The sequence below is a fragment of the Adelges cooleyi genome, unplaced genomic scaffold (genome assembly GCF_023614345.1).
Source record: "Adelges cooleyi isolate 19-005CV unplaced genomic scaffold, UGA_ACOO_1.1 ACOO_flye_CR_arks_rails_tigmint_CR_PRNA_30, whole genome shotgun sequence".
Taxonomy (NCBI): Eukaryota; Metazoa; Arthropoda; class Insecta; order Hemiptera; family Adelgidae; genus Adelges; species Adelges cooleyi.
The window spans coordinates 13,245,076-13,262,156 of NW_026095971.1; the positions used below are offsets into that span (position 1 = coordinate 13,245,076).

At 31.4% G+C, this 17,081-nt stretch overlaps 3 protein-coding genes across 5 annotated transcripts in view; 1 reads left to right on the forward strand and 2 right to left on the reverse strand.

Moving 5' to 3' along the window:
• Positions 1-877: 877 nt before the first annotated feature.
• LOC126837931 (synapsin) lies at positions 878-7,566 on the reverse strand. Of its 2 annotated transcripts, XM_050571941.1 has the most exons (9): positions 7,290-7,566; positions 5,062-5,372; positions 3,879-3,963; positions 3,533-3,821; positions 3,364-3,468; positions 3,094-3,299; positions 2,762-3,026; positions 2,237-2,330; positions 879-1,912 (listed from the first exon to the last, which is right to left on the reverse strand). In XM_050571941.1, exons 2-9 carry the CDS (start codon positions 5,321-5,323, stop codon positions 1,725-1,727), a joined length of 1,494 nt encoding a protein of 497 aa, XP_050427898.1. In that variant the 5' UTR covers positions 5,324-5,372; positions 7,290-7,566; the 3' UTR covers positions 879-1,724. The 2 variants fall into 2 exon arrangements, with proteins under 2 accessions (XP_050427899.1, XP_050427898.1); XM_050571942.1 differs by lacking the exon at positions 7,290-7,566 and having other exon boundaries at positions 878-1,912.
• A 1,590-nt stretch (positions 7,567-9,156) lies between these two features.
• Positions 9,157-14,932, forward strand: LOC126837930 (facilitated trehalose transporter Tret1-like). Of its 2 annotated transcripts, XM_050571939.1 has the most exons (9): positions 9,157-9,267; positions 11,322-11,394; positions 12,664-12,799; positions 12,915-13,300; positions 13,757-13,964; positions 14,068-14,267; positions 14,328-14,451; positions 14,533-14,581; positions 14,649-14,932. In XM_050571939.1, the coding sequence occupies exons 1-9, from the start codon at positions 9,248-9,250 to the stop codon at positions 14,881-14,883; spliced, it is 1,431 nt and encodes a 476-aa protein (XP_050427896.1). In that variant the 5' UTR covers positions 9,157-9,247; the 3' UTR covers positions 14,884-14,932. The 2 variants fall into 2 exon arrangements, with proteins under 2 accessions (XP_050427896.1, XP_050427895.1); XM_050571938.1 differs by having other exon boundaries at positions 14,328-14,581.
• A 53-nt stretch (positions 14,933-14,985) lies between these two features.
• Positions 14,986-17,081, reverse strand: part of LOC126837932 (cadherin-89D) — a 30,624-nt gene continuing 28,528 nt past the window's right edge. Inside the window, exons 16-23 of the mRNA XM_050571943.1 lie at positions 16,872-17,017; positions 16,663-16,799; positions 16,375-16,593; positions 16,150-16,304; positions 16,021-16,089; positions 15,717-15,929; positions 15,253-15,621; positions 14,986-15,185 (exon numbers count right to left, since the gene is read on the reverse strand). Of these exons, the coding sequence (XP_050427900.1) occupies positions 15,044-15,185; positions 15,253-15,621; positions 15,717-15,929; positions 16,021-16,089; positions 16,150-16,304; positions 16,375-16,593; positions 16,663-16,799; positions 16,872-17,017 (1,450 nt within the window). The 3' untranslated portion in view covers positions 14,986-15,043. The remainder of the gene's footprint in view (positions 15,186-15,252; positions 15,622-15,716; positions 15,930-16,020; positions 16,090-16,149; positions 16,305-16,374; positions 16,594-16,662; positions 16,800-16,871; positions 17,018-17,081) is intronic.

The following is a 17,081-nucleotide window of genomic DNA, read 5'->3' on the forward strand; positions in this document are numbered from 1 at the left end:
TTGGTTAGTATTACATAAACCAGCCAACTTAATCAAAACCAGTTAAACAAAAAAAATATGTAAGCTATCTGAAAGGATAAAATACAGAACGTACGACAGATTTTCCTATTCTAGTTAGTAGTTATGAAACTGATATGTATAGCGGTTGCTGCAGCATGCTTAGCTAGTTGACTTAATTTTAGATTTTTTAGTGTTAACCATAATTTTTTGTTTAAAAACTGCATTCTGAATAAGTTTACTATGTACCTAGAATGTGATGAACCAAAATTAGAATTATTTCACGTGAATAAATAAAAAAATACAAGTATTAATATAGTCATAAGAAAATGGTATCAAGTATCAAAATTGTGTTATATAGAACGTACTCGAATACTTATAACATTTTATTTCCGGGGAAGTTCATAAAAAATTGATTTGAAATTTGGATTGATCTATCATCAATCGAGTATATTTTTGAGGGGAAAATTAAAAAAAAACAAAATAATACCATTTCATTTCATTGACTTCCTATATAGTGATAGCATTGAGTATATAACATATAATGAGTACAGATTAGAACATATACTCAATGGTGATAGTTACGTAAATTTTAAAATTGTTTTCACAGCCAACACATGTTTGGACCATTAACATTGTTGATAGTTATTAACATATCGAGCAACCATATATATTCGTAATTTTATAGTAGAAAACAAATTAAATAACCATAATAGTATATTACTTTAAATGTTTAATTTAAATAAATAACCATGATTCGTTCAAAATAGAATCGAGTTTATAACAAAATAAAAAAAATTGTGTTATAATATTATGAATGATAATATAATATGTAAATATTATGAATTATTATAATATGTGTATCACTGAATATAAATATTATAGCAAATAGCTATTAAACAAAAGTGAATCTACTTATTTATTAATTATATAATTAGTAATTTGTTAACAGTACTTTTATTATAATAACATAGTATTGTAATATTTTTTTAAACAATTACAGATAACGTGCCTGCATTTAAGAATAATGAAAAATATGCTTGTTCTTAGGTTCATATTATTGTTGGTGTTAACACAATTTTAACGACTAGCGAGAATTATTAAATTGTTAAAGGAAAAAACAATAAATACTATTATTATAGATATTTAAGAAAATTAAAATATGTAATATGCAAAGATGAAATAAATGGTATATATGGTATGCATTTATACGTCTATTCTAAAACGCGGCCCTACAGTACTAACTATATAGTGTAATATATCATGTATATATAATGGTATTGCTTTAACTAATCACACAACGTATAGTTTATCTATTAATATTTATAATAAAACCTAAAAAATGTATTTAGAAGTAGGATTAAGTAATATTTAACTATAACGATTTTATTCTTAAGAACACGCAGTTAAATTTAACTAATTGTGAGTGTGGGTATAAAAGTTTTCTAGAACAATTTAGCAAGTTAAGTATAAACAAATAATAAGCCGTATTCATTTTTTAAGTTAACCATTAAAAGGATTCACTTAGTTGATCCCATAATATCTTAGTTATTAGTTAGTGTATTGGATTATTCTTAAAATTATTTTATTATCATTTATGATAAAATAAAGTTTGCTATTCTACATTAGTAAAAAAAAATGGAGTTATTTAGCATTTTTCAATTATTAAATGGTGTAACGCTAAATGATTTTAACGGGTTTTTTCAAAAGTTCAGTAATATTAATGTTTACATTTCGCCAAATATGCCTGCAAACGTTTTACGCAAGTTCTTCATTGTATCTTCGCTGTCATCCAATGGTGCTTTATTGGCCTGTTGTTGTAAAGGAGGAGTGGCCGAAACAATAGATCCCTGGCGGCTTAATGATGATTTAACCGGTTGACTCGCCGGATTGCTTGTCATACTACACTCCGACACTAAAATCATACATAAAATATTAGTTAATATTTTGTTATAAGCGCTTAATGTAGTATATTAAAAATATACCAATAAATGCACTTAGTAATGCCTTTAAACCGGGGAAATATGGTTTAAGTAATAAGTTCTTAAACCTTTTTGTTAACCATTTTTTATTGTGCGACAATGACTAGAAATTGTTAACATTTGTTTTTAATATTGGGTGTACGTAATGTTCATACTCGTTTAGTGAAAGATAACTTAATTATATGTAAATCCCAAGTTTAGTAACAATCCCAAGGCACAACACTTTGGTAACGAAATAGTCATGGTTAGATATTTACATATTGAATCTCTTCTTGGTGGTATAGCGGGTGGTTCTTCTTCTTGCGTAGGAACAGAACCGGTCTGAGGGCCCATGTTCGCCAATACTTGAGTCTATAACATATAAAATTAGAAAATTATTTTATGTTCGATTATTTATCACAGAAAAAGGAAATTAAGAAAATATACTAAAAGGCTAAACTGCATAATACTATGTAATTTATATGTTTGATAAATCCACCTTAATTTCAGTAAGAATTCCATTCTAAATTTGTTAATATTTCCTAATGACAAAATATTTCTATTTGTAAGTCATACACAAAGATGAATACCATAATAGGGCTTCTTTGTTGATAATAAAACAAAACAAATATTGTTTAACGTGTACAAAACCTACGTTATCCCATTTAGCACTTTATATTCGTTACATTTTAGTAAACATATTTTTACACAAACAAAACAATTTCCTGATTTTATTCTAATTTATAGTTAAATCTTGGTGTAATTTGCTACAAATTGTAAAAGTATTCTTTTCGTGAACATACCTCTAATCGTTCAATAACCAGATCAAATATATGTCTTCTGTCTTCTTCTTGTTGATTTCCAAGCAACGATAACGCCGAATCATTAACACCGATGATATGCTCGATTCCCTCTTTGGATACGACTACTTCTAATGCCAATATATCCAATCCTCCGAAGATTTCAGCTACGGAATCCAACCAAAACTTATATCTTTCTAACATTTCGGTTTCTTCCAACATGGCCGAACCAACGCACGACTTCCAATTACCCGTTATGCTCTTGCGCCTGAAAAGAGTTATGAAAAATTGATTTTTTTGTATTGCATGTTTTGTAAAAAAAAATGTATACTCACATTAAAGCTCTGTAATGAGTACCGATTTTGGTCAAGTGTAGATCATATTTACTATCGATAAATGGTTCGGTGGTACAGTAAGTAGACGCGACAGACACGATTGAAGTCATGTCTTGAAAATCCGAATTGTTTTCTATTTTTATTTTACCTACTCCACCATGGGCATGACCGACTTTAAGAACCAAGGGCACTTGAGTAGCCACCGACTAAAGAAGTACATAAATACTTTTTAAAAAGTTTAGTTCATTATGTTAACATTTGTTTTGTTACCATTTCACCGGAACTTGGATAGAAAGTTTGCTCGATTAATGGGAAGTTTTCTTTGCCGAGTTTCTTTTGAAGTTGTACTAGTTGTCCGTAAACCCACGGTTTATCCTAAAAAAATGACATATATTGTTCAAACATAGCTTAAAAATAAATTATTGTGTACCATATTTACCTGGAAGTTGTACAAAGAAGTTAGTGAGTTAATACTAGGCACGCCACCGATGTTTAGTCCAAGCAAAACATTTCTGAAATCTTTAGAGGCATCTCTTAAACTTTGTCGACATAGAAAAAAGTCTGGCTTAAACGATCTGATCATTTTAGAGCCGGATGGCTGTAACACCACCATGCTAACGGTACATCCCTTTTCGGTATTCGCAGTGACGGTCAAGTCCTTGATGTCTGCTTGTTCGACTTGTATCTCGAAGTCTCCGAAGAAACGCTTACCTCGGAAATATCTAGACCTAAATTCAATATCAATTGAGTACTAAACGATTGATAGTTGAACACTGTTAACTTACCAGTCGAGGTTCTCGTCATCAACCACAAGCAACGTTAACAGACGATCTTTACTTGCTCGCTGCTGGCGTCTAGTTGCAGCGGCGTCTGTTAAACAAAAATAAACCTTAAATTTGAAAAACATTATGATAACCAAAGCAAAATATAAGTAAAAACCATCGCCTAAACTAAATTATAAGTTATCAATAAAAATTCGTTATGGACATTATTAACTAACTAACTAATTATTAAAACAATACTGACGTGGGTCCATTTCATCACATCTTACATAATTACTGAATTTTCATAATTTATGTCAACTGCCAAACGTGTATTTTTTTTGTTTGAAATTTTTATTTTTCTATTATTATATTATATTGTATATTAATAATATTTAGTTATACCAATGTATCTGGTATAAAAAAGATAAAGCATCGCATTTTTTATTTCGGGAAATCATTATACTTCATAATAATTGTAAGACTCCTAAGATTTGTGATACATTTTTTTGTCTTTTTATTCTATGCAAGTATTGACCACTTGCTAAAAGATATTCGGCGATGTGTCATTAAGAAAAGAGACTATGTCATCGACCATAATAGTTTATTTGATACACAATGAACATTAAATTACCATCTACGTTAATGATCTTATATATATCTAAGTTCCCCTAAATGATGGCAAGGTATTTTTGGTAAATACGAACATTTAATAAGAAAAGTTTTTATCTTTAATTTTATGCAATTGAAGTTTTCTTAGTATTACTGCGTTTTGTCTTTTAATCCATATCTTATATTACTGCTATGTTATTTCAACGATAACTTTATTGTTAATGTACAAATGTCCACTCAGCGCAATATCTTAATTGGGTTCATAAACATTGACTAATAGCATTCATTTTATCTACATAAAATATACACTATGAATATATATTATAAATAGATTGTCAAACTTTTTTATGAAGATCGGGAAGATCTGAGCACTAATTGTCATTTCTATCAGCGTATTACATCCTAACTACACATCAATACTTGCTATATTAGAATGTAGTGCACCAACGATATTACTTTTCGAACCTACATTCTCAACTAATGAAGACAGTTATGCATTTATATCTTTAAATAGATCGTACGTTTAAATATTATTATACTTTCATTTGGTGATTCATGTGTATTAGATTGCTCAGATTTGGCAAATATGACTTACACTTGATGTCGTTGCTGAGAGAACTGGCCTTCTCCTTGGCCGCGTCCGTCAGCGATTGAACACGTTGTAAGATAGAATCCCGGGTCTTTGCAGGACTTGTCGGTGCGCTAATTGTCCGGTTACCTGTCGCCTGGAATTCCAATCGCATGTCCGCGTTCTCAGAAGCGGGAGTAGCAGCCTGTGACCGTGACGTCTTAGACGCATACTGGCGCTGTTGAGCGCGCTGCTGCGACTGAGCCGGTGGTCGATCGGTTGGCGCCATCGACGGATCAGCATCATCTGCTTCCGAGGATAGATCCCCGGAAGAAAATCTACAAAATCATTTAAAAATATTATCAATAAAAATTGCTGTTGATCAAGTATTACATGTATATTTAAAGGCGTTAAGGTTAAAACTCTAATAACTCGAATCAATTTGTAATACTGTACTGTTTTTCATTTAAATTTCAATACTGTCAATACATTTTTTTTAATAATCCGTTTAGACCTCTGATTAAGGGACGAAATAGTGTACTAAAAAAGCATTTTGCGTAAAAACTCTCATGGTTTCAATTTTATTTTTATAATTAGTTTTTTTTATTGTTAATTCTATAGGCACTACGGTCCTTGAAAATTAAATTTTGTTGTCAAGTTATTTGTAAAATCCCATTTAAATAGGATATATTTTGAATTTTTAACTGCATTTTAGTAAATTAATAATTAAACAAATTTAAAACCCGATATCGTAGCGACCTACAAGCACTTTTTGTATTTTTATAGAAAAAACACAGTTGAAAATAATATAACCCTGTGAGCTTTTCTTATAGACGTCTTCTTTATTTTAATGTCACCGTGGCTCAAAAATAAGTAAACAATTAACATGTGCAAACTTATATCCAAAATCGATTTAAAAAATTGACTTCACTAAAATTTGCCATAGGAAAAATTTTGTCAAATATTACCTATATTTTTCATCTTTAATAACCTTACTTCTTCTTTCAAGTGAAAAATCTTTGCATTAAATCTAATAAAATAATTGTAGGATATCTATGATGTTTATGCCTTTACACAATTTATAAATTTGTACTACAAATTGCCTTTCCCAAACACCTTTTTTATTTATAAAACGGTACAAACTATTTTGTCTTAACTCTAAAAAAAACGCCTCTAAAAACATTTAAAACTATTAAAAAAAAAACAATAATATTATTTGGTTTATTAATAAACGACTTGCCTAAATTGTCTTATGTTCTTTAGATTTTTTGAAATAGTTGGTTCCACATGTCTTTAATGTTGCAACTACCGGGGTGCAAAAAGGGACAATCCCGTTTTTAACAGGACATATGACATACTGCATTACACATTTTTAACGTCTATTTTTTCTAAATTAATTGCGTGCAAGCACAAAGTTCGTGAAGAGTCGAAAGTGGCACAAAAAATACTGGTTAACGATTTCAAAAATCTAAAAAAAGGTGTTTAGTAAAACCGATTTTTTCCTACGCCAATAAATAAGTAAATTATTTTCCAGAATTGCTATAGGTAATAACTAATAAGGATTATCTTAATATGTTAGCAAATTTTCCTGTTAGGCAAATAATGGTGATATATAGTAAATACTTTATGAGATCTCGCGACAACGATGATTTGCCTGAAAGACGAATGTGTAATGCGAATTCAATATTCCAGTAAAGATATTACCCACTGAAATGTTTACGAGAACTAATCACATTTTTGTAAAACACGCATCAATAATTGTTTAACGCGATTTATATATAGTTATTATGTTATAATAGATTGTAGACTATATTTTATTTGTATAGTTTCAAATGAGACAATTCTCTTTAATGTATTTTCAGGCACAATCACATATTTTTTTAATTGTACTTTAGCATATATTAATTTGACGCATTGTATTAGCCTGCGCTTTATTTTATTAAACAATTAAATTAATTTTTTTTAAACTTTTAACGAACAAGCAAGTTCCAAACTATATTAGAGTTTATTTTTTTTAAGCGGATAATAATAACATTTTATTTTGCATTATCAATGGTAGCTCTCAATCAAAATAGTATAATTGTATTAGTATAAGAATAACACAATTTTGGGCGGTTATTGATAAAAACAAATTAACCAAATACAAATAATAATACTCGACTACTCTACTCTCTACGCCCTATTACGATTGTTAGTGCTAAGATATGACTGCTGGGTACACGTATAAAGTGTACTGGACCCAGTAGAGATCTCACCTCCGTTTCAAGTAATTGACATTGGTGGTGAAAGACTGTTTGAACGTTGAGAATGGAATTTTGACTGCTTTACTGGAACTTGGCTACGCGCAAGAGCTATTGCGGCTCTCGAAGTACAACTGCAACCGTTTTTGTGGTTTTCTACAACGCGGCAACCGGTATTCTATACGACATTTACTGTGTCTATTGAGTATAATATGCCTTGTTGTTGTTGTTATTATTATCGTGCGCCTTGCCTTTGATTCGGGGCGTGCGAAATGACTGTCGGTCAAAGGCGTCGTCGACTACACTTGCACTTGCACGCGTATCACACTGCGGTCGTTCGGTCGATCGATAGCCGTGGATGCGCGCAAACGTTAGCCTCTGGTGGCGGGTTTCAGAACGAACCATCCCGCCCTGTCGAATTTGGGGGCGTACCGTCGGTGGTGGAAAATCCATACAGCCGCAAATGGAATCAAACGGCTAAAGACGACCACGTCGACGGATACACCGAGTACGTGGGCGTCAAACAAAGGCAAAATACGCACTCAAACGAGCCACATCTATGCAAATGTTTTAAGGCGGAAAAAATAATCGCCTCATCGCAGTAATATATACTCCTAAAGAAATCACCGCCGTCCCCTCTTACGCGTTATTGGGATATCTGACACCTATGGTGAGCTTAATATTGTATCTTGAAACCGATTCAGACACATTCATTCGTATGCTTCCATCAAATCCGACACCAAAACCAACTAAAAACGTGTTTCTATACACGAGTTTTCATCTATCATATTATAACTAGTAAATGGAATTTGAAAATCTGGATTTTCAATTACAAATACGCTATTGTAGCCATTTTAAAATCTTATTATGACTTTTAATCTTATAATTGCAAGATAAAACGTAAATACATAATGTTTAAAACTGTATAATTAAGTAAAATATTTTTGATGAAAATATAAACAAAAACGAAAACCCAAATCGAAAATATTCTATTAATATTAAGTATTTATACCATTAGTAAGAATTTATAAAAATTATTTTACTATACATTTTAAGCTTAGCCTAGTTTAATAATTTATAATGCTCGTATGAACCCCAATTTTGTGACAAATATTGGTCGTTGTCACTAATGCTGGAGATGTATACACAAATTCTAATTTTTAATTAATATTTTTCAACATTACATCTTTAACCAACTTGCTTAAGTTGCCTCTACTTGTCGTTATATACTTCTATGAATGACAGTCATACAACTAGTATAACATTTTCGTTGCTTAAAATAAAATTTATCCATATCAACGAATAAAACAAATTTTAACAACGTAAATTTTGTTAGCATCTATGTTTTCCGATGCATCATAAATTAAGGGCTGAAACTATGTTTAAACCGTATTTTACCATTATTGTAAAACATTCTTCTTTTATTAAGTAGTAACACAGTAGACAGTAAAAATAAAATATAAAATACGCTAATTATACTTTCACAATAATCCACTGATTCACTTAATTATATAAACATAATATGTCTAAAACCATTTACATAAAATATTAAAACTAAATTAAATCCAGATAACACGAACAATTAAACAGAACACATCAATTGAACATTGTAATTTAAGGTAAAATAACATATACTTTCAAGTGGTACATATCTCCATATGTTATTACATCGACTTTAATTTACAAATAATTAAGTACACAGTAAACGCGAGTTTTGTTTTTACAATCGACTTGTACACGTAACCCGTGTACTTGTTTATATTGATTACCGAGACGTCTTGTCAAAATGCATTACAAGGTCTACAAAGGAAACCTAACAACTACAACATTAAGTACGCACACGGTAACTCTTCTAATGCCCTCCTGCTTTACAACTGTCCGGTGTTATTGTATGATCGTTGACGTGTATCGACAGTCTGCAAAGAACACTTCGGTGTTGTTGGAAGTTCATTTTGTTTTATACACTACTACTAATGATGAACCCGACCGAACGGTAAGTAACAGCCATGATTATATTATAATTATAAATTATTTGCAAATCCATCATATTAGGCATAATTATAAAATAAAATAAAAAGTGTGACAGGAGTCGCCGTTCTCCGCCAAAATTACCCTCGAACGTTATCACCGTGTCCGTTTTCCGCCAGCATAATTTAAAATCTGTTACTTAATACTTTTTAGAAACCCCTTAATTTTTTTGTTCTCTAAATTGGCAATATCGTAAATCAGTTGAAATTATTTAATTGTGTCGGAAAATATTGAAGTGATTACGAGTAATTTGTGCTTTTTCTGTTATTATTTTTAACTTTTGAACAAACAAAAAAAAAGTAGTTTTACATAATAAATACGCTATTTTTGTATTTTTAAACATGCAAACCCTAAACGATATTGTCACCTACTATTCCTTGGATTTCCGTATGTGTTTGGTCAGTTTCAGTTACGATATCCTGCATGACTGTAAATTAAATGTAGTCTTATTTTATGTAAAATCAACACAAAAAGTGATCAATATTTGTTTTAAAAAAATTTAAAAAAAATATTTTCGTACTACTTCAGTTTTCTAAGCGATTTTGTGTGTGAATCGCACATAATTTAGTTCATGCCATAAGAAAAAAAAATAACAATACAATATAACTATTGTTAATAAAGAATCGTATATACATACATAAAAAATACAACTTGTTTTTATAAAAATTGCATGATATTTTTTTAAAATTATAGGTAATAAATTAACACAAATGTCCACAATATTATGAACTCATATAAAAATACAGGTTTTTGCTTCTATGTGTAGCTGAGAATGTATTATTTTAAAAATAATATGTTTTTTTTTGTAACTGGACATCTTTTAAAGCGCTGAACCGATTTCTTCTTGTAGCAAGTCTATGTACCTGTAATCGTACGTAAATAATACTTTATTAGGCAAACAACTTTAAAAGTTTACCCCTTCCTCTTAAAAATCGAGAAAAACACACTAAAAGTTTGTATAATATTTTTCAACCTTAAATTACGGCGCACTATAACTTTATTGAAAATAGCCATATTAGTTTCAAACTTGTATAGAATATTCTTTAGATGAAGTACTTAAACGTTGACAATCCCCAAAAAAATATCATGAATCTTTTACCCAAATTAGGAGGCAACTTTACCTTATTTCGTGTTTGTAGATGTAGTTTTGGGTCTTATGGTTTGATAATTAAACAGAAGATAAATTTAGAAAGGTAATAAAAAATAGTGTTAAACATGTAATTAATCTTTTATTTTATTAGGGAAAATAAAAAATAAAGAGAAAATTGAATTATCATTTCTGTAAATTTGTGAATTCCCTGTCTCAATAAGTTCCGTCCCTACTATGTCACGACTCTACTGTACTGAGATTTTTTTATAAATCTACAAAAAACTTAGATTGAATATTTTTTTAAACTAATATACTAAGAAAAAATTATAAAGCTTCATTTCGATTTTTTTTAGAGTGAAAACATTTTTCATTGAAGAAATAAACATACATCATATAATATGATGTGAATACAATTCTCGAAATTGTTTCGTTTTTTTATCCTTTGAGCTGTTTTTTTTTGTTGACATAACTTATTCGGCTTTTCTACATGTTCGCATTTATTGAAACTGAATTTCGTATATACATTATTATGAATACTACACGCACAACGAAAATCCAGAAGAACCTACTACTATTGGAATAAATATGTAAATTCAATCCATACAATTGTATACACGTGTATTGTGTAATTGAGCCTTCTATGAGTTGTTTAGGTTGCTTACAAATCAAGTTTTTAGAAGTTTGTGTACAACAACACGCCATTTCAAAAAAATACAAAGATGGCTCTATAAAAAACTTTAGGTTTATAATACAGTCAAGTTGTCATGTAAGAACGGTATCTCGCAAGTGTGGCGTGTTGATACACAATGCGAACTTCGAATATTTGAAATGCGTAGATATTTATTACAGGAAATAACTTCTCTCTCTTAAGGTGTAAGTTTTAAAAAAATACTATTTAAATTGGATGCCCACGTTATATATGTTTACAGAGAACCGATGTCGAACCTAATCGAGGCCAGTCAATTGAGAAAACGGAATACATATCGAAGTACTCTATCGCAGGTATTTGTAAACAGTTAACTACCGTATATTAGCAATCCAATAATATTGATATTCATATCTCCTATTATTATTGTTCGGTTTTGTAGCGATTTATTATTATTTATTATGTAATTTAGATAAACCAAAAAACCATTATTATTAAGTGACGGTGATCTATAAATACATAAAACATTAAGAGAACGTCACACACCCGTTTTTTTTCTTCAAAAAACCCGCCTTGAGCGGATTAATTTTACAAAGGCTATAATCAAAACTAAGAAACCAAATGTTTACATAATATAGACAACAACATTATCCTCATTACTGTACTAATAAGTATAAATTATAGTTCAAACTCTAAATTAAGATTTTTCGAAAAATTGCCTATACTTTACTCCTTAGAAATGGCCGGTGTGGCGTCCTCTTAACTGGAACATTGTATGCATTATCAGATATTTTTAAATTAATAATACTTGCAACCTCACTACTATATTCATTAAAATCTAAGGAGAAAATTTGTTTTATTAAGACAATGATATCATAATTTTGGTTTCTATTCACTTTAGTGTAGAACATTTGGAAACCTGGCAAATCATAAGTACAATTTTTTATATCATGCCAAGTTTCAGTTAGAATAATTACATTTACGCGTCAAAAATTAACATACTTTTAAAAAAAAATAGTAGTAACTGAACAAAATGAGGATTAATGCTTCTTATATTACTACAAAATATATTTAGAAAATTATTTTTGTACAGATTGAAAGTATTAATAAATTCAGATATAGAGTTAAAGTATTTTATTATATGGTTTAAGTATGAGTTGATGGAAATGAGAATATTCATGATTTTTTTTAAAGTTATTAAAAATATAAATTTAGCATGCAAAAATGCTCTATATCGTATGATGAAATTTTATATTAATGTATGGTATAATTTGTATTAAGGCCACACCATTCGTTTCTTTACTTTTTAATATGTATACTTGTATATATATTTTTTAGTTAATTTATGTAATTTAAATGTCACTTTATTGTCTGTAAGACAATCATAAGAAGCCGTTTGGCGTATATTACCAAAATAAAATTAATTAATTAATTAATTAATAAATAATTACATATTTTGATGAACCTTAAAAAAGTGGTTTTGTGAAGAGAAAACTACGACCTCGAGAAAATAAAGTACCTATCCAAGTCTGGACCAATATGCCACCGACCATGCTTATTTAATTTAAATTGATTTACGTTGAATTTTACATCAGGGTATGAAATGAGAAATTCACTGTTAATAGGTACTTGTGACGTTAGCTCAGAGTTTACTATTGTTGGATTTGGGCATGATGATAGCAGTACCAACGGTTTTGATTGGTTTTCTTCACAATGCTAAAGACGGTCTATCGTTAGACGACTCTCAGTCTTCGTGGTTTGGTACGTTGAACCGAAAGTATTACAAATAATTTATCGCTTATTTCTCAATGTTTAATTTTTTATTTAAATAATTGTGCCAGCTCTTTTAAATATTATGTATTTAATAATGCAATAGGAAGTATTATGCTGTTGTGTCAACCGTTGGGTAGTGTATTGTCCGGATATGCACAAGGAGTACTTGGCAGGAAGAAAAGCATGTTAATAGTGAACATACCTCATCTGGCCGCTTGGTATATGCTCTACTCGGCTCGGGACGTACGGACATTATACGCCGCATCGTTTGTCATGGGCATCGGTATGGGATTTTTGGAGGCGCCTACCTTATCGTACATAGGGGAAATCAGTGAACCGCGAATCAGAGGTATTTTAGCAACATATACCAACTCCAACGTAGTCATTGGCCATTTAGTGGAGTTTATTTTTGGATATTTCTTTTCGTGGAGACGAGCAATGCTCATCAGTTGCTTGATACCCATTTTCTCTATTTTAGCAATATTATTGGTAAACAAAAAATATTTATTTATTATACTAATAACTCAACCTAACCTAACCTAATCTATAAATTAATTATTGTCAGTATAAATTTATATCTTTAGCATTTATCTACGTGTCTAATGTATTTATTTAATTAGTTTGTATTTATTACTTATTAGAGCTTAACAACACTTATTCTGGGTTACAAAAAACTTAACTGATCCCAGAAATCCTTGTTAGAGCTTTGTTATTAGTCCAAATGTACGTTGTGCGAACCGTTAAAATACAAATGGCTTAATTAATTGATTAATAATTCTGAAATTAACTAATTATGAAACATTATATTTTGCTAATTATGCTTTATACATTTTTAAGTAATCTTAAAATATGTTTGCAGTTTGGTGTGTTGTCTATCTAACTGGTTAAATAATTATTAAGATATTAGTGTCAAGTAATAAAAGTTATTTTTATTATCTTATTTAGATTCCCGAATCGCCGATATGGCTTTTGACTCGAGGAAGGAAGGAAGAAGCAATGGTATCATTAAGATGGCTTAGAGGATGGGTGTCAGCCGATGACGTGAGAGCCGAATTTGATAAAATGGAGATGGACTGTATAGCGTCCAAAAACGAATACACACAATTTTGGGAGTCCAGAATCAAAAAGTCAACCGGATTTATCGGAGTACCGAGTAAAGGAAGCGTATTTTTTTCACGCTATGTTTTGTATCACATAAAATATTAATTATACTACGATTTATTATGGTTTTAATGGAAATCACATTGGTATTTCAGATGACGAATTTGTAGTAAAAACCAAACCTGGCTTTATTGACGCGTTGCGAGATCTACTACGACCGGCAATTTTAAAACCAATTCGACTAGTCGTCACGTACTTCTTTTTCTATCACTGTGCTTCTTTAACGGCCATGAGACCTTATATGATCGAGGTTTTTTTACGCATGAAAGTACCTCTGTCATCTTATGTACTTACAGTAAGCGTAATTGTTGTTACTTGCCCATGTGTAACTTAAGTAACCATTGTCAATTTTTAGGTAATATCCGCAGTGCTTCAGTGCTCGGGAGCCTTTGTGTGCTTTTGTCTGGTACATTTGATCGGTAAACGAGCGTTGTCGTTAATATCCATGACGGGATGCACCGCTTGCTGTTTGCTCATGGGTATTTACACATATGGGAACTACACGTTACCTATAGTCGCACTGATACTTTTCTGCAGTCTTTATTTCTGCATTAATCTAGGTATAAGTCCTATACCGTGGTTACTGATCAGCGAGGTCTTTCCGACTAGGTAACTACGTTGTCTCAAATCATAATATAAAAACAAACAATTATTCACAATTAATTATTTCTTGCAGAGGGCGCGGAGTAGCCAGTGGTATAAGCGCCGCTTCATTTTATGTAATTGCATTTTTCGTGTCAAAAACTTGGCTGAACCTCGAACACTTAATCGGATTGCATGGATGTTTGGCGGTTTATGGTGTTCTAGCCAGTTTTGGAATTGTATTCATTTATTTTTGTTTACCCGAAACCGAAAACAAAACGCTCGCCGAAATCGAAACCTATTTTAATAGCAAAAGTTCTAACAAGTAACGATGGCGTACTATGAAGAAAATAACTATATTATTATAAACTAATCAAATTCGACCATTTATATTATATAAATAAATTTTTTATTTTATTATAAAAATACAAATTAAATAATATGTTTGTACATATTTACAGTTATATATTATAAAAATGAGCAGTTTAATCACAGTAGCGTAGGGCACATGCAGACATTAATGTTATCTGCAGGGGTTGTATTTGAATCATCGTTACATCGATGATGGCGCCGCTGGCAGCTTGTGTTGTCTGGCATCGACCGCAGAGAGTCTTCAAAGTTCTCATTGGACCTAGAAAGGCGTCATTGTACTTTATAAAACTCACATTACCGTAGTACAATAGTGATGAGAGTCTTACTTGAGTACAAAAGATCTCGTTAGACTAGCGGTTCCCGTGCTGCAAGTAGTGCTGCTGCATGAACAAAAGTCAGTTGGACAATTATCTGGATCACTCCTGGTCCCGCACTGAGGTCTTCTGTTGTGGATTGATGGTGGTTCAGTGGGCACCAGCGATCTGGTTTGGTTACATCGTACGCCTCTTCTTAGGTGTTTAGGGTTCATTACCGCACCGCCATACACGACCGAGCCCTCCACGAACGAAGTTGGGTTGACCAAAGACCTAGGTTCGCAAGTCGATAGTCTAGCCAAGCTACCGTCACTTAACGTAAACGGATATCCCTCGTGAAAACCAAAGTTACCATAAGTCAGCGTGTTGTTTTTCTTTTCTCTGAGTGAATAAAATAAACATAATCTAAGTACCATAATAAAATGTAAAATTATGACAACATTTAGCTGTTCGATTGATTGAATGGTTATACATACTTCCTACGTCCTGTGCAAACGCAAGCCACACCAATAATAGCACCCATAAATATGAAGAATCCAAATAATACTGTCAACAGTTCAATTGTCGTGTAAAGACTAAACGAATGTTCTACAACGACGTCGCCGTATTTCTTAGGCATTCGAGAAAATCCGACAAAATGTAAAGGTTTAAAAGTATTACTGATCGTAGTCTGATGATCCAACATCAAGCTATAAACCAAGATCATTTAGTTATAAGATTAAATAATATAACTGTAGTTGTATTTTTGTTTAAATTCACGATTCACTACTAAATGCTTACTTCATTAGCAAATCACTATCTGCTAATTCATTGGTAATAGGATCGACAGCATAGAGTAGAATATCAGTCCTAAAAAATATGTTGTAAAGATATGTTTTTATCATCAAGTTGTTACTTTTATTAACTTACATATTATTCGGGTTGGCGTCAATTTTCCATATCTTGACCGTACACCCTGTGATGTTAGACATTGAGTTGGTTACTAGTTCTGTATGTTTTTCAATTAGCGATGGTTGCATTGCCATTGCCATAGTGATCACTTTGCGTTCGTCCAAAACGTACACCTTTTATGAAACAAAAGCTAATAAACTATGCTCGGGTAAGGGCGTTAATCCCCAAAGTTGCCATCCTTACAAAAACATTAGTGATCGCCGATCTACCATCAGAAGCGCCAGCTCTGTCGGTTGCCCTGACGTCGAAACCCAACACAGTGTTGTTTACTAATTGACTTAAACCTCCAATAGTACGAATGAGTCCAGTATGCGAGTCGACAGAAAAGTATTTATTCTCTCCAGAAGCACCTACCATTTCATACCGTATATCCGAGTTAATACCCGCATCTGGATCCGTAGCCTATGCACACAATATAAATCAAATATAAATATATAAATATTGTAATATTATAATATGTATGTTACTTACCTGCACTGTTATAACTGGCGTTCCATAACTGGTAGATGAAGAAACCGCAGCAATCACCGGCATGGTTCCATTGATGAACGATGGTGAGTTGTCGTTTTGATCAAGTACTTTCAGCACTATCCGAGCTTCGTTGAGAGCTTAACATTTATTAAATAAATATAATACTATTATAACACTGCTGTCTTACATAAAGCGTGAAAAACACTTACCGATGTCTTGTCCTTTAGAATGAACGGCAAAAGAGGATTTACCCTTTCTTGTCGTCACGTCTACTTGGACCACTACTGTCAATGTTGGAGTAATTTCTCGATCTGGACTATCGATAATATAAACATTTCCGTTTTTCGAATCAACTCTGTAATGAACACAATTTTCAAGATTATGTAATTATTAATTATATATTTTTTTTGTCAGTTCAT

Excerpts from the sequence above, each read along its gene's own strand:
- LOC126837931 (XM_050571942.1), bottom strand. The coding sequence starts at position 5,323 with ATGGCGCCAACCGATCGACCACCGGCTCAGTCGCAGCAGCGCGCTCAA. Across the intron at positions 3,469-3,532 it reads CTTCTTTGTACAACTTCCAG|GATAAACCGTGGGTTTACGG; the intron begins GTAAATATGGTA and ends TCATTTTTTTAG. Across the intron at positions 1,913-2,236 it reads ACCAAGAAGAGATTCAATAT|TGTCGGAGTGTAGTATGACA; the intron begins GTAAATATCTAA and ends GTATGATTTTAG.
- LOC126837930 (XM_050571938.1), top strand. The coding sequence starts at position 9,248 with ATGATGAACCCGACCGAACG. Across the intron at positions 9,268-11,321 it reads ATGATGAACCCGACCGAACG|AGAACCGATGTCGAACCTAA; the intron begins GTAAGTAACAGC and ends ATATGTTTACAG. Across the intron at positions 13,965-14,067 it reads CGGATTTATCGGAGTACCGA|ATGACGAATTTGTAGTAAAA; the intron begins GTAAAGGAAGCG and ends TTGGTATTTCAG.